Genomic DNA, 14,599 nt, shown 5'->3' with positions numbered 1-14,599 from the left:
TAACTTGCTTGCTCAGCAAATAACTGACAGAGCTAGGACTTAAAAAACACTGTCTGACTTGAAAACCTGTGCTATTACTACTGTGGCTCCTAGCACTAATGTTTATTTAGTACTTTACAATTTTCATAATATTTTAACACATTATAGTGTAATATCTCCTTTCAGAGTTCTGTTCTTTGTTTTAGACATAATCTTCACTGCTACAGATACATATTTACTCTTCTCAGAGTAATAAAATCTGCAGCCTAAGCAGATTTTCCCTATTCCTAGGAGTAAGACTTGTATTTTTCCTTAAAATAGTTTTTTTCATTCATTTTTTGATCAGGCTATAATTTGAAATGAGAATGAACAGAGTAAGTTATAAAGTTAACCAAAAAGTAAAGAGAAGCAATGACATTTCACAAAGTACTTCAAAGTAAAAATCTTAGGTAATAAGTACATTTAGGGAGACGTGCCAACATATACAGCATTTTCAATTTAATCAGTCTTGGTATAGTTATGATTATTTTAGAAGCCAAGAATTATTATTTTTTTTGCATTATTATTTATTTTTTTTAACATCTTTGGGGTAACCAAGAATTATTTGATACCTGAATCATGAAATATATTGCTATACAAAAGAATCAGCAAATATGTTGGATTAAAATATTTTTATTAATTTCATATAATGTGTCACCTAGTAATTTTCTTCTCTAATTGTTGATTTTAATCAAATTGTATACTTTTTCTTTTAAATAGGGAAGAAGAATTTGATGAATATTTTCAAGGTTTATTTCTGTGAGATGGAAGAGGGATGCGTACATTCCTTAATGTGAAAGTATACTTTGAAACTCTTCACAAAATTTTGTCTACAAGTTGCAACTTGAGTGGTTTGTCTTTGGAAATAAAAATCCAGCTACTCTCAGGATGTCAGATGCTTTGGAAGTTTTTCAGTTTTATTGGAGGCACTTTTCCCTGTATATCTTTTCAGTTGTTTGTCTACAACTCTGTTCCATCTGTAGCTCCTAAAGTATGGACCTAGTACATCCTCTAGTACAGAGATCCATTGTGCCTATATTTTTGTAGGGTTTTTTTTTCCCCCACTGATTCACATTTATGTTCCCTTGCCTCAGCTTAAACTTTTAGGATTATTGGGGTTTCACAAAATTACAAAGTAGATTAAGTATGTCTTCGAGTACCCCTCTTTTGAGTACCTAGTTTGTCATTAGCTGCCTTTTCCTTTTTTGCTTACATTTCTCTTGCTTCCATCTCACCTCTACCACTTAACGGAGTTTGTTATTAATCAAATTTGATTCCCCAGTGTATGGGTAATTTATTATAAACTAAATTAATACCACAGGGGGCCAAATGAGATTCCAGTAGTCTAAAACAGCAGATGTGTTCATGAAACTTGACTCTTAGCAGAGATTATACAGTAACATAATTTAACTGAACAATACTGTGTGCATAGAGCTTGTCTCAGATACAGTCATACAGATATGGATATATTTATATGCAGAGATATATTGTAAAATGTAACTTTTTTTTATAAATTTATTTATTTTTGGCTGCATTGGGTCTTTGTTGCTGCACGTGGGCTTTCTCTAGTTGCGGTGAGCAGGGACTACTCTTCGTTGCAGCGCGCGGGCTTCTCACTGCGGTGGCTTCTCGTTGTGGAGCATGGGCTCTAGGTGCACGGGCTTTAGTAGTTGTGGCACTTGGTCTCAGTAGCTGTGGCTCGCAGGCTCTAGAGAGCAGGCTCAGTAGTTGTGGAGCATGGGCTTAGTTGCTCCGTGGCACGTGCGATCTTCCTGGAGCAGGGATTGAACCCATGTTCCCTGCATTGGCAGGGGGATTCTTAACCACTGTGCCACCAGGGAAGTCCAAAATGTAACTTCTTAATTTGGGGTTCATACCCACAAGAGTCAATGGATGTGCTTCAGGAAATCTAAACACTCCTAGAATCTATGTGTAAACTTCTGTAATTATGTGTGTGTTTTGGGGAAAGGGTCCATAGTTTTCATCAAATTTTCAAAAGGATATATTGATTTTTTTTTCAAAAGGTCAGACCCATTTTTGTAAACAGCCAAGAGATGAATAGAGGAGAAGATGCATGATTTGGTGAGTAAGAGAGGACCTGTAAAAAATGATTGTACCATTCCAATTATTTTGTTGAAGATATGCTATTTTAAATGACATTTAGACATGGAATGATTGGCATTAAATGTAAAATAGGCAATTATAGTATCTTATTTTTAAATAGTGTCAGAGATTATCTTTTTATTAAACAGTTGTTATTCATTAAATATCATGCTTCTGTTATGTGTGAGACACTGTGCTACAAAAGTATCTAGGAAATAATTATGCAGTCATTTCTAAACCATCAGAAAACAGTAAATCAGTGTTGGTTTATTAACCAACAGATAAGTGAACAATTTTGTTTTGTCGTTTTCAGCTCACAACTTTTAGTGAAAAAGAATCTTGATTTCTGAGGAAAGTATTGAAATGTCCAGCAGCAAAACTGATATTAGTAATAGAATATATGAAGCTAAAACATTTTATGATAAAAATAGTTTATTGGTCATCAGAAAATAAAATTCCTGCAAAACTAAACAGTGACTAGGAAGAATATTTAAAGACCCTTTTAAAATAGATCCATATATTTGGTATTGCAAGTATGGTTTATGGACATTAAGTTCATTTATAAATTTAGATCATTATATGTAATCAGTGTTTAATCCATTCATACACAATGGCAGATAATGGGAGTCATATTTTAAAGGAGTCTTTGAAAAGGCCTCAAGATGATGCGTTTAAAGATTTCTTTTAATTTAATTTTTATTTTATATTATAGTTGACTTACAGCACTGTGTTAGTTTCAGGTGTACAGCTGAGTGATTCAGTTATACATATACATATATCCATTCTTCTTCAGATTCTTCCCCCGCATAGGTTATTACAGAATATTGAGTAGATTTCCCTGTACTATATAGTAGGCCCTTGCTGATTATCTATTATCTAGAGTTTAAACATTAATTCTCCAGCAGACCTATCTTAATCTTGGCTGTAGTGTAGTCAGTGGTGTTCAGCGGACCATAGGTTTGGGATATAAAGTTATGCTTTCTTATACTTGCTCTTAAGCAAAGTTCCTATTTTTGCAGACCTCCTCATCTCTGCCCCTCAGTTCGTTTTCTAGTGAATGAGGAGAGGAAGTTGTTTGAGCTGACTGATATTTTGGGGTCTAAAATTATATAAGGCTTAAAGGAAGAGGGTTTCTTATACAGTTTCTAAAATAATCCTAGAAGTGTGGTTTCAAAATTATTTTAAGCAATGAAAATAAGATGTACATATATCACCAAAGGTGATAACATATAGACAAGGATCATTTGGGTGTATATACTGAGTTTTTTTCTCCCTAAAGATATTTTATTAACTTCCAGGCACTCTTCATTTATATCTGTTTGTTACAATATTTATTCAAAATATTATTCATTCATGTTTACTGAGTGCCTGCCTTGTGCCAGGCACTACTCTAAGTGTGAGCATAGCAATGTGAACAAAGCAGACAAAAAGAGGCAAAAAATCTTTCCTCTCGTGAACCTTATATTCTAATATGAGAGGAAGAATCTTATAATTCTAAAGTAACTGACTTACTTGTAAAAATATAACAAATGGTGATTTATTTCTCAACTGCTTAAAACTGAACACTATCTTCTCTATAACAAAACATTTGAGGTTCAGAGACCAATTCATTATAATTTAGATATGTTTTACAAGGAAATCTGTGGTATAAATATTTGGTCTGTTTTATAATTTGGTCATTACAGATAAGAAAGAAATCTTCTCTGATGTACAGATGTGTACCATGTAGTAGAAGTAGTTGATTAGTTTCTCTTGACAAGTCAGTATTTAGAATTCCTGGTAGACAGTCCTAGTAATTTTTTTTTTTTTTTTTTGCGGTACACGGGCCTCTCACTGTTGTGGCCTCTCACATTGCGGAGCACAGGCTCAGCGGCCATGGCTCATGGGCCCAGCCGCTCCGCGGCATGTGGGCTCTTCCCGGACCGGGGCATGAACCCGTGTCCCCTGCATCAGCAGGCAGAGTCTCAACCACTGCGCCACCAGGGAAGTCCCCTAGTAATCATTTTTAAAAGTAATCTCTGTTAAAAGTCCTTCTGAACTGTTTTTGATAGTAAAGTTTTTGCATAATCAAATCACATGCTTCTTAATAATGCATAATATTTATTAGCTGATTTAACTTGCATTAGGATTATCCAGGTAATGTCTTATAAATTGATAATTCTTTCAGTGAGAAGAATAGTTCTGAATGTAAGAATGTATTCTTAGTTACACATAAAATAATTGATTTCAGACTTGGGGGAAAGGATGGGTGTAGGATGACGATGTACTTTTAAGCTGCTACAAGTGGTGTGGTCTTTATTATCAAGGGTAAAAAGTGGAGGAAAGAAGCATTTCAGATGGAATAACATTTAACATCCTTTTTCTTTGTTTCTTATATAGTACTTACATACGTTACACATTCTATACTCTATTTACTCTTACATTAAGACATGTTGACGAGAGACTTTTGATTCAGGAAGGGATGTGAGGTGTGAATCATTATTATTAATGTTTTGGTTGAATTGTGTCCCATCTGAAATTCCTATGTTGAAATCCTGACCACGGTACCTTAGAATGCAGCTGTATTTGTAGATAGTGCATTTAAAGAGGTAGTTAAGGTAAAATGAGGTCATATGAGTGGGTCCTAATCCTGTATGAGTGGTGTCCTTATAAGAAGAATGAGGATGCAGACCCACAAGAGGGAAGACTGAAGACCAGTTGAAGACACAGGGAGAAAGAAGATGGCCATTGACAAGCCAAGGAGAGAGGCATCACAAGAAACCAACCCTGCCAGCACCTTAATCTTGGACTTCTAGTCTCCAGAATTGTGAGAAAATAAATTTCTGTTGTTAAAGCCACCCAGTCTGGGGCATTTTGCTGTAAGTAGCCCTAGTAAATGAATACAGTTAATAAGAACCTTTAAAAAAAAAAAAATTGGTGACTAATTTCAGGATTATATTATTTTTAATTTAAAACAAATTGGCACCAAAAATGCACTTATTTTTGTCTTATTTTGCACTTCTGTTGAACTTTATTTTACCCTCAGGGCTTTTAGACTAGCAGTATATTTTCTCATGCTAGTCACAGGGTAGCTTTTCTGAAGATTCTCTTACTCTGTTAGTTGATGGTTTGATGAATGAAATTTGCTGATGTTCTTTTGAATGTTTTCTTGTTGTCTTCAAATGTAGAAACAATATTTGAAATTTAGGCCAGTTGGACTGTATTACAGCATTAGACATGTTTTGGACTTTTTGTCATCACCACCACCTCCTGAATCTTCTGCAGCTAGTAAAAAGGAGAAAAGCAGTATTATTGGGAGTCAGTGGATATACAGTGTTTTTTCCTAATATTAGTGTAACTTTATAGCCTACTTCATTAACCTACAGCAAGTACTAAGGGTTTGACCATTTAAAAACTTGAATTCATATTCAGAATTAGTCCATTTAGAAAATAAAATCTAATAAATGATTAGCCAGTTAACGTCTCAGTTTCACAGAAGAACCACTGAACTATGCAATCCGGGAATCTGAGTTGTTGCTTCGTGCCAAGCACAAAGCTTGTTGCCTGGAGATAAAATAATATTAGTTTACAGAGACTTCTCAGTGTAGTAGGAAAAAAATTTGGAAGTAATTTTTTATGTAAATAAGGATAGAAGATCCATATCCAATATACTGAAAACTTTTTAAAAAGTTAGGAGCCACTTAAAGGGCTTGATAACCTGTTCATCATAAAATTGAGGTAAAGATGAATTGTACTAAGAAATACCTTTTCTTTTCACTTGCCCAGTAAAAATGACCATTTTTGTTACCTTTTTGAAGTGCAAATCAGATGTTCTCTCTTTCCTGTTTAAATCCCTTTAAGGATTTCCCAGTGCTCTCTGGAGGACAAATCCTTAGCAAGGCCTTCAAGGCAACACACTGTCTGGCAGAGCTGCCTGCATTCCCAGCTTCATCTGGCACTTTGCCCGCCTTTGTAGCTCTCTAGACTCCAGCTACACCAGTTTTTAAGTTCTTTAATTGCACCAAGCTTATTTCCACTTCAAGGCCTTTGTGCACATTCTGTTCTTTCCTCTCCAACTCCTCCTCCTTTCTCTGCTTAGGCAAAGATTACGTAGTCTTACGTTTAGCATAAGCATCCTTTAAGAAAGCCTTCCCGGTTAGCATAAGCATCCTTTAAGAAAGCCTTCCCGGTTAGCATAAGCATCCTTTAGGAGCATCCCAGATGCCTCAGGTACATACCTCATGCTTCCTCCGATAGTTATAGTTAGATAATCAGTTGTTCATTTGATAGTTTGTCTAGCTCCCCCACCAGGTGGTAAGCTCTAGGAGATAAGGACCCCATCGTACAGACTACACACCCAATAACTATGTAAATGGATGTATATCCCAGAGTCAGTAACTACTGTTTTTATTCTGTTGAAGGCTATCCTTAACCCTTTAAGCAAAATGCTTTCTCCCTCTATGAATTCTTTAAAATACCACTAAATATAAGAACCATCTAAAAAGAATGTTGCATCTTTTTTTTACAGGGCCTTTCCAGATAGAGATGATTTCTTTGTTAAACAAAAAGAATTTCTTACAAAACCTTTTGAGTGTTGAGCTCTTAAGACAAAATATAAAATCATGATATTAGTATTCCACTTTCCAGATGACGTTTGAGGCATCTGATGAACTAACAGGTGATCCTAAGCATCTTAACAGAGGCTTTCTGAAGATTATCTTCAACCTAACTGAGTGACTTTAGGAGTAGAAATTTCATCAGGATAAACAGCACTAAGTAGAGACATCTGAGGCATAGGCAAAGTCTCGGGGTACCGGTCAAGTCACCCCAATCAGCTGACCAGCTTTACATCTCGGGCTTCCTTAGGTCTGGAAGTGAGGCTGGAGATCTGTAAAACCTTCTCATTATCTGGAGAGGAACATTAAGCTCAGACAGGTTAAGCAAGATGCCCAAAGTCTCACAGCTAATGCATAATGTTAGGACTAAAATTATTTTCTCACCTAATCCTGATTGATCCCACTGATTGTATGGTTTTCATATTATTTCTAAAAACTCAGTATTCTGCAGAGGTACCTCAAGAGCCATATTCTAGAGTGGATGAAGAAACCTAACCCCTACTTCAACTGGACCAATCAATTCCATCTGGAATTACAAAGTAAGATCTTGTTTGAGGGGGATAAAAAACCCTGAAAACCACTAATCAACTTCTTCTAATTACCAGTCTGTGTGCAGTAGAGCAAATTTCCTGTTTGCATTTACTTTTTATGCTCTTGTGGTGAGATTAAGCTCCGCCTGACTTTCAGCTACTTTACAAGAAGTCAAAACAGATTCCATCTGACCTTTTTCAGTCGTATTTCCTTCTTCCTGCTTTTTCTTCTCTTCAATTACCTTCATCTTTGCATCATACTCATCAGCTAGGGACTTCCATTCCACTCTGTTATTTTGAAGACCATTCAGCATAGGTATGATTTCTTTGTGAAACCGTGAGAACTCCTAGATAGAATTTTAGGTCAGAAACTTCTTAGATCATATAGTTCATTTTTAGTACTTTTCATGTGCAGAGAAGGAGCCCTAAGGAATTATTACAGCGCTCAGAGCTGCTAGGATGAGATTAACTCAGTGCCTCAGAAGTGGGAAAGGTAGCTGTTTTCCTTCCTGCCTAAGTCTGTTCCATTTGCTTACATCTGAGTTCTCTCACCTTTCATTCCACCCCTGAATGAGAGGTTAAGGTAATACCTCCAACTACCTTGGAGAAACAAGGACACCCCTAATGACTTTCCTTGAGGATGGCTTTGATTTCGGTTACAGTTTGAAAGAAAAATTCTCATCCAGAAGATGACATATTTCACTCAGATAATCAATTTGTTTACTTACCTTATATACAAAAGTACAAACAAAGTCAATAAATCCAACTTGAAGTTTAGGTAGTTCATCCTTTTTGTTTCTGTCCATCATAGGCTAGAAAGAGAAATAAATTCTTTAAAGATCTTTTTCTGAGGTTCAGTGAAAAAGACTGATTTGTATTGATAATTTTAAATAAGTAGTGCATTTTTATGTCAAGGTCTTTACAATTGGTTGTTGCTGCAGCACTGTTCTCTCCAGATCTCCTTGTTCCCAAAATTCATTTGCAACCAGAAGTGCTACCTGAAAAGAATGACATAATTCATGAAAGTGACTTGTTTGCATTTTATTGTGACATTTAAGGATAAAATTTATAATTAATGCTTGAGGTGTTATCATACCATGTGCTCTTTGGTTTTAAAAGGATGTCATTTACAGATTATATTTAAATGGGAAAAGGGTATTTCTCTTCCTACTTCACTGTGGTAGACTTATTCTAGGAATGCCTGTCTTCTATTTGCTATTGCCACCACCTCTCAACAATGAAAAGGGGAGATGGGAGATTGTAATTCCATTACATTCTGCTTCATGCTCTAAAGCTTCCAAGATCCTCCTCTTGTCCTGCTTATCTCTTAGCATCTAGCATGTATCTGCATGTGTGTTTGTGCACATACGTGCACAGTTTAGAACAACTTCACCTGATTATGGTGTGAGGATATTTGAGGGTTCATTTATAGTTTTTTAAAAACCAGTATTTATCAGGTTTATTGAACACCTGCTAGCTGCCTTACATTGGCATGAGCCAGGCTTACAAAGAGGAGTAACATGTGACCTTTAAGATGCTCACAGTCTAATGAAGACAGTCATGTAAACAATGTGGTAAGTGCTATAATAGTAACAGTATGAACTGCTGTGGATCAAGGAGAAGGGAGAAAGATAAGGGAGGTTGCATTTATGCTGTATCATCAAGGATTACTAGTAGTTTGCCGATAAAGAAGAGGGGGAAGACTATGTACAGATAAAATTCAACATCCAGCTTTTTTTTTTTTAAGTTATTTTTGGCTGCGTTGGGTCTTCGTTGCTGTGCGCAGGCTTTCTCTAGTTGCGGCAAGTGGGGGCTACTCTTCGTTGTGGTGCGTGGGCTTCTCATTGCGGTGGCCTCTCCTGTTGCAGAGCACAGGCTCTAGGCGCACGGGCTTCAGTGGTTTTGGCTTACAGGCTCAGTAGTTGTGGCGCTTTGTTGCTCCGCGGCATGTGGGATCTTCCCCGACCAGGGCTCGAACCCATGTCCCCTACATTGGCAGGTGGATTGTCAACCACTGTGCCACCAGGGAAGTCCCCAACATCCAGCTCTTGTGTGAGTACGAGCTTAGAGTGTGAGGCGGTGACATGGGAAAGTGAAAAGAAAGAAACTGGGGAGTAGGAGTTAAGGACAGGTAATGACAGGCCATGTAAGCTCTGCTGGCAAGTTTAACCTGATTCTCTGGGCCAGTAGTTCTTATTCTTGAGCCATAGGGTCCCTCCAAAGTGCATGAGTGGCACAAAAATAGATGCCAAGAGAAATTTAAGCGAAAGTAACTTTACTTTTTTCTCTTTTATAAAGTGATCTTTGTACAACTTTTTGTGTGAGAAAAATAGACTTTGCTTCTTTCTTTAAAAAAGGTTGAAAACCTCCAGCACTGGGGAGTTTAGAAGGCTTTTAAGCAATGCTGTGGCCAAGCAGAGGTCTATTTATAAGCAGTCCCAGCAGCAGCTCAGAGGAAGGTTGGAGAGTTCATGATAAGAGAGGATCACTTAGGAGGCTGCCACCATAGTTCTGATGAAAGAGGGAAAGTATTAACTAAGATGGTAGCAAGAGTGATGGACAGGAATGGTTTTGAAATGAGGGAGATGGACTCAAGCAAGACCCCAGGTTCTGGCGTGGGTGATGATGTCGACAAAGAATAGAGAAGGAAGAGCAGGCAGTCAGTGCAGAAGGAGCACAAGTGTTTGGCTTGGGGGTTGATGGCTCCGATTATTCTGTCTTTACAAATAAAATCCACATTTATAGTCAAACCCAGTGAATTCTGGCCTCTTCTGCTTAGGGTTTTCCCTGTGAATTAACTGAGGGAGAAAGAGAAGCTTCTTTCATCGATTAGTAAGAAACCAAGTGGTAAATGAATGGCTCCCACTCTCACTCCCCAAGGTTGGGGAAGAACTTCCTTGGAAGACGCCCTTAAATATGACCTCGCAGATAGTGCCATCTGGTAACTGACAGCACACTGAAGAGGAGACTGTAAGTGCAAAGCCACCCTTGACAGATGAAGGCACTAATGACTCATCCTTGTCTCGTCCTTTATCTCCTCTATTAAAAATGCAGACACTCCCTGAATAATTGTATATAAACTTCTTACAGCCAGTCCAGTGATAAAGGAATTCTTTTCAGAAAGCATTTTCTTTCTAAGGTTCCGTCTATTTGCCTTGTTCTGGGCCTGACCAAATGACCTATTGTCCCACTGACATTTGTGAGCTCTTGAAAGCTGTTTGCTTTTCTGCACTAACAGAAACCCAACAGGGAACATTGTACTTTTGTCTTAACTTCTTAAATTCCTTTTTCTTCTTTGTAAATTATAAACCTGTTGTTTCAGAGGACAAGACCAGGGTGATGAAGATAATTGCTTACAAAATATATAGTCATATAACTGATAGCTATCATTAAATTCTGAGGTTGCCTGATACCTTCATGTTCTCTTTCACATGGGACCTAGACAGAGCCCGAGTATGCGAAAGAAAAGGGGAACTACTCGCCTGACTTTGTACCTCCCAGGGCTTGGTTATAGCTGACAGGTCACACGCAGTCATCATCATTGCCCTTTAAAAGAAAACAAAAAGTGTTAAAATAGAAATATAAAACAAGTTATTTTTGCCAAAAGAGAAATAAAATTCTGACTACTCACATGATAATCTCTTTTTTGGTTGGATCAATGGTTACGTATTTGATGGCCTCTTCTTCAGTTTCCATTTTTTCACAGGCATCAACAATTTTTTGAAACATAGTTCTCTTCCTAAAAAAGATACAGCTGTGCAACAATTTTAGCATATAAGACCAGAGATAAAGTGTCTTTAATGCGTGCTTTTCAGGTTTTATGTTCCCAGTTTTCATCAAATGTCCATGTAGTGGATCAAAGGGGCAAGGGGAGCGGAACAGGGAATGGCTGTGTAACTTTGACATAGAAAGGGTTTAAGACAGAAAAAGCACCAGCCAGAAAGGGAAAAAAAACTGTTAAGTTTGAATACATTAAAACTAAGAGTTACATGTGACAAAAAAAGATAACATAAAAGGCCATAGGCTGTGATGAAACACTGTAATGCATAAAACCAACAAAAAATTAGAAGCCAAAATATATGAAAAGATACGAAAATACAAGTGTGAACGATAAAATACCATCTCACACTCAGATTAACAAAATAAATAGATTTAAGTAAGCCCAGATCAGGAAGAGTCCAGATATGGGATAACAGGGACTCCTGTATGCTGCTGGTGGGAGTTTAAATTGGCATACCTACTCAGGAGGGCAGTAGATTTGCAATGTGGTATAAAATTTAAAATATGCAAACCCTACAACAATCCCATTTCTAGATATGTACTTTACAGAAACTCTCATATATATACAAGGATATACAATGTAGGCAGTGATGAAAAATTGGAAATAATCTAAATGTCCATGAATAGAAGAATGGCTAAATTATGGTATATTCACACAGGTGAATATACATTTAAAAAGAATGAACTAGGGCTTCCCTGGTGGCGCAGTGGTTGAGAGTCCACCTGCCGATGCAGGGGACACGGGTTCGTGCACCGGTCCGGGAAGATCCCACATGCTGCGGAGCAGCTGGGCCCGTGAGCCATGGCCGCTGAGCCTGCGCGTCCGGAGCCTCTGCTCCGCAACGGGAGAGGCCACAGCAATGAGAGGCCCGCGTACCGCAAAAAAATAAAAAATAATAAGAATGAACTGGATTTCCATTTACCACCAAGCTAAATCTTCAAAACATTGTGTGAAAACAAGCTGCAGAAAGGTATACACGGTATGATACCATTTATGGAAAAATTTTAAACACACTTAATGCCATATAAAAACATGAATAGGAAGGATGAATACACAGCAATATCAGGATGGTGGTATCTACGAAGGAGAAGGGGAGAGGGTTTTCATTATAGAGTGGGCATGGGATGCCTCAATTGCATCACTTTTTCCCCTTAAAAAAAGAAAGATGTAAGACAAAATCTTAGCATTTGTTGAATCTGAGCTATAGCTATTCGGATATCAGTTATATATTTCTAAATATCTGTCTTCATGTTTGAACTATTTAACATAAATTTTTAATGAAGAAGGATCAGAGAGGCACAATTTAATACTGCCCATCCAAGTTGTTAAATACTTAGATCCTATAACTAGTTCACCTTGTTCTAATACATTTTAAACTTTATAATTCACCGACAAGAAATTGCGCGGAAGCCTGGAGTATCTGGCCTCCTTGGTAATCATTATTATTATTATAAATAGGGTTAGTGCTCTGCTGTATATAAGTCAGCATTTTTTGAGTTTGTTAATGTGCATCAGTATCACCAAGATTTTTCAACTCTCGGACTCTGGCAGGAGCAAATGTCTGAGGCTGCAGCTCTAAATACCAGATTGTGGACTACGATGAATTCACCAGGACAAAAGTCACCTCGTAAGGTTTTGTAGCGTCGCTCTTCTGGCAGTGCACCTACCTTGCTGCATATTCTTTAATTCAAATTTCTTCAGATAAACTAATATTAGGGGCTTAGATTTTTAAAATATGTTTCCAGATGTCTAGTAAATTCATTGTCAGGCATCTTAAGGGTATTCTATTGATAATACAAAAAGAACAGAACTGTGTGTGTAAATAAATACCTTTTAACTTTAAGGCAACGGACCATTTACAGAAGGCAGAACCACACAGAGTACAAGGGAGTTCTGTACTTACTTGAAATATAAAGCCAGGTCAGTTGCTATTATTGCAACTTCAAACAAATGAATAACTGTTTCAAACTGGCGTTTATTTAGGTTCTGGAAGATGTTTAAACTCTGTAAGATGAAAATTCACAATAAAGTGCCATCATTAATTTGCCTTTGATTCAATATACAAACCAAACAATGCTTAATAACATAGGTTATCCTATTATAGAAAGAAGAACAACTAGGTCTTTCACTTTTTTTGCTTTCAGTTTTCTCTCTTGGATTAGGTTACCCCTCTACTGTACTTTGAGTAAGGTAATTTAAACTATAAAAACGGGTATCATTAGCAAATATTCAGGTAATCAATGTATAAGATTTTGGAGGAAATAAGTGTTTTCTTCCAGGACCATTTCAACAAAAACAATTGATTTAAAATTTTCTGTAGTAATTGAGGAGCCTTAATAAAGCATATCTGGTATTTATCCGATTGTTAGACATGTTGAATTATTTACTAGATAATTTCAGAGTGATTCCAGAAACTGCTGGAAAACTTTCAGAAGCTGCAGATTACAATAGTACTCACATACACATAGGAAAAAGTAAATTCTTCCAAGTTGTTCTTAAAATGATGTCTTGCGATTATATTTTACAAAGACTTAACTATACCTTTCTTCAAAGAGTTTCCCACTAATAATCTCTTCATACATGGATCAGCCTCAATTTTTAGTGTTCTAGAAAATGAGAGTGTAAATCTGGGAGTGTTTTTTAAAAGGTATGATATTCCAAAAACACCATTTTAGGAATACAGGCCAAAGGACAAATGTATAGTGGGTTTTGCCAAATGAAGTTAACAGTTATGAAATACAGAAAAATTCCACTGGAAAGGAGGAAACAGTCTATTCACCTATGTGGAGATAGAGGCAGCATAATGTAGAAAAGAATACTGGGTCAAGCACCAAATAATAATAGTAAACACTCACCTAATGCTTACCACTTCCCGGGCACTGTTGTTAGTGCTCTATGAACACTCTTAATTGCACAACAAACCACAGCATAGAGAGGTTAGGTAATTGCTCAAGGTTAAACAGCTAGTACACAGCAGAGCAGATATTTAAACCAGTGCAGCAGGGCACCACACTGCCTCTCAGCAAGGAGCCCAGGTTCAGCTCCCAGCTTCCCCACTTGGTAGTTGTATAATCCTGAACACCTCACTTAACATCTGTATTTGTTGTATCAAATGGGGATAATAACAGCTGCCCTGCTAACTGCCTAGCACTCAGTCTGTGATCAATAAATATTTATGGGATGTTGATGCAAATGAGATAACTGGGAATGCATTTCAGAACTATAAGTTGCTACAAAATATACTTAAATTATTTATTATATATCAGTATTACTGTTATATAAAGTTTTGAGGTAATCCCCAGGTAAAAATAGAATTGCAAACCCAAGACCAAATACAGCTCTGTTATTCCAGGAGATTGAAATATTAGCAAGAAGTAGACTAGAATTATGTGTTACTGTATACATAATACAAACCTCCATTTAAGTCATGGTTTTTTGTGTGTGTGTTTTTTTGCGGTACGCGGGCCTCTCACTGTTGTGGCCTCTCCCGTTGCAGAGCACAGGCTCCGGACGCGCAGGCTCAGTGGCCATGGCTCACGGGCCCAGCCGCTCCGCGGCATGTGGGATCTGCC

At 37.2% G+C, this 14,599-nt stretch overlaps 2 protein-coding genes across 6 annotated transcripts in view; one reads left to right on the top strand and one right to left on the bottom strand.

Moving 5' to 3' along the window:
- The window catches only part of LOC101279590 (protein FRA10AC1), a 45,285-nt gene extending 39,505 nt beyond the window's left edge, over positions 1-5,780 (top strand). For 2 of the 3 annotated variants that reach the window (XM_033404912.2, XM_033404913.2), the window contains exon 14: positions 739-5,780. In XM_033404912.2, the coding sequence (XP_033260803.1) occupies positions 739-781 (43 nt within the window). In that variant the 3' untranslated portion in view covers positions 782-5,780. The remainder of the gene's footprint in view (positions 1-738) is intronic. The other variant, XR_007471174.1, reaches the window with a different exon arrangement.
- Positions 5,046-14,599, bottom strand: part of PDE6C (phosphodiesterase 6C) — a 75,662-nt gene continuing 66,108 nt past the window's right edge. For 2 of the 3 annotated variants that reach the window (XM_049696727.1, XM_049696728.1), the window contains 6 exons: positions 12,931-13,031; positions 10,878-11,000; positions 10,725-10,792; positions 8,170-8,240; positions 7,975-8,058; positions 5,046-7,593 (listed from right to left, as the gene is read on the bottom strand). In XM_049696727.1, the coding sequence (XP_049552684.1) occupies positions 7,363-7,593; positions 7,975-8,058; positions 8,170-8,240; positions 10,725-10,792; positions 10,878-11,000; positions 12,931-13,031 (678 nt within the window). In that variant the 3' untranslated portion in view covers positions 5,046-7,362. Of the gene's footprint in view, positions 7,594-7,974; positions 8,059-8,169; positions 8,245-10,724; positions 10,793-10,877; positions 11,001-12,930; positions 13,032-14,599 lie in introns of all 3 variants that reach the window. The other variant, XM_049696729.1, reaches the window with a different exon arrangement.

Source organism: Orcinus orca, chromosome 14 (assembly GCF_937001465.1).
Source record: "Orcinus orca chromosome 14, mOrcOrc1.1, whole genome shotgun sequence".
Classification (NCBI taxonomy): domain Eukaryota; kingdom Metazoa; phylum Chordata; class Mammalia; order Artiodactyla; family Delphinidae; genus Orcinus; species Orcinus orca.
The sequence above is the reverse complement of the archived record's forward strand: the minus strand, read 5'-3'. Positions and strand labels throughout refer to the sequence as shown.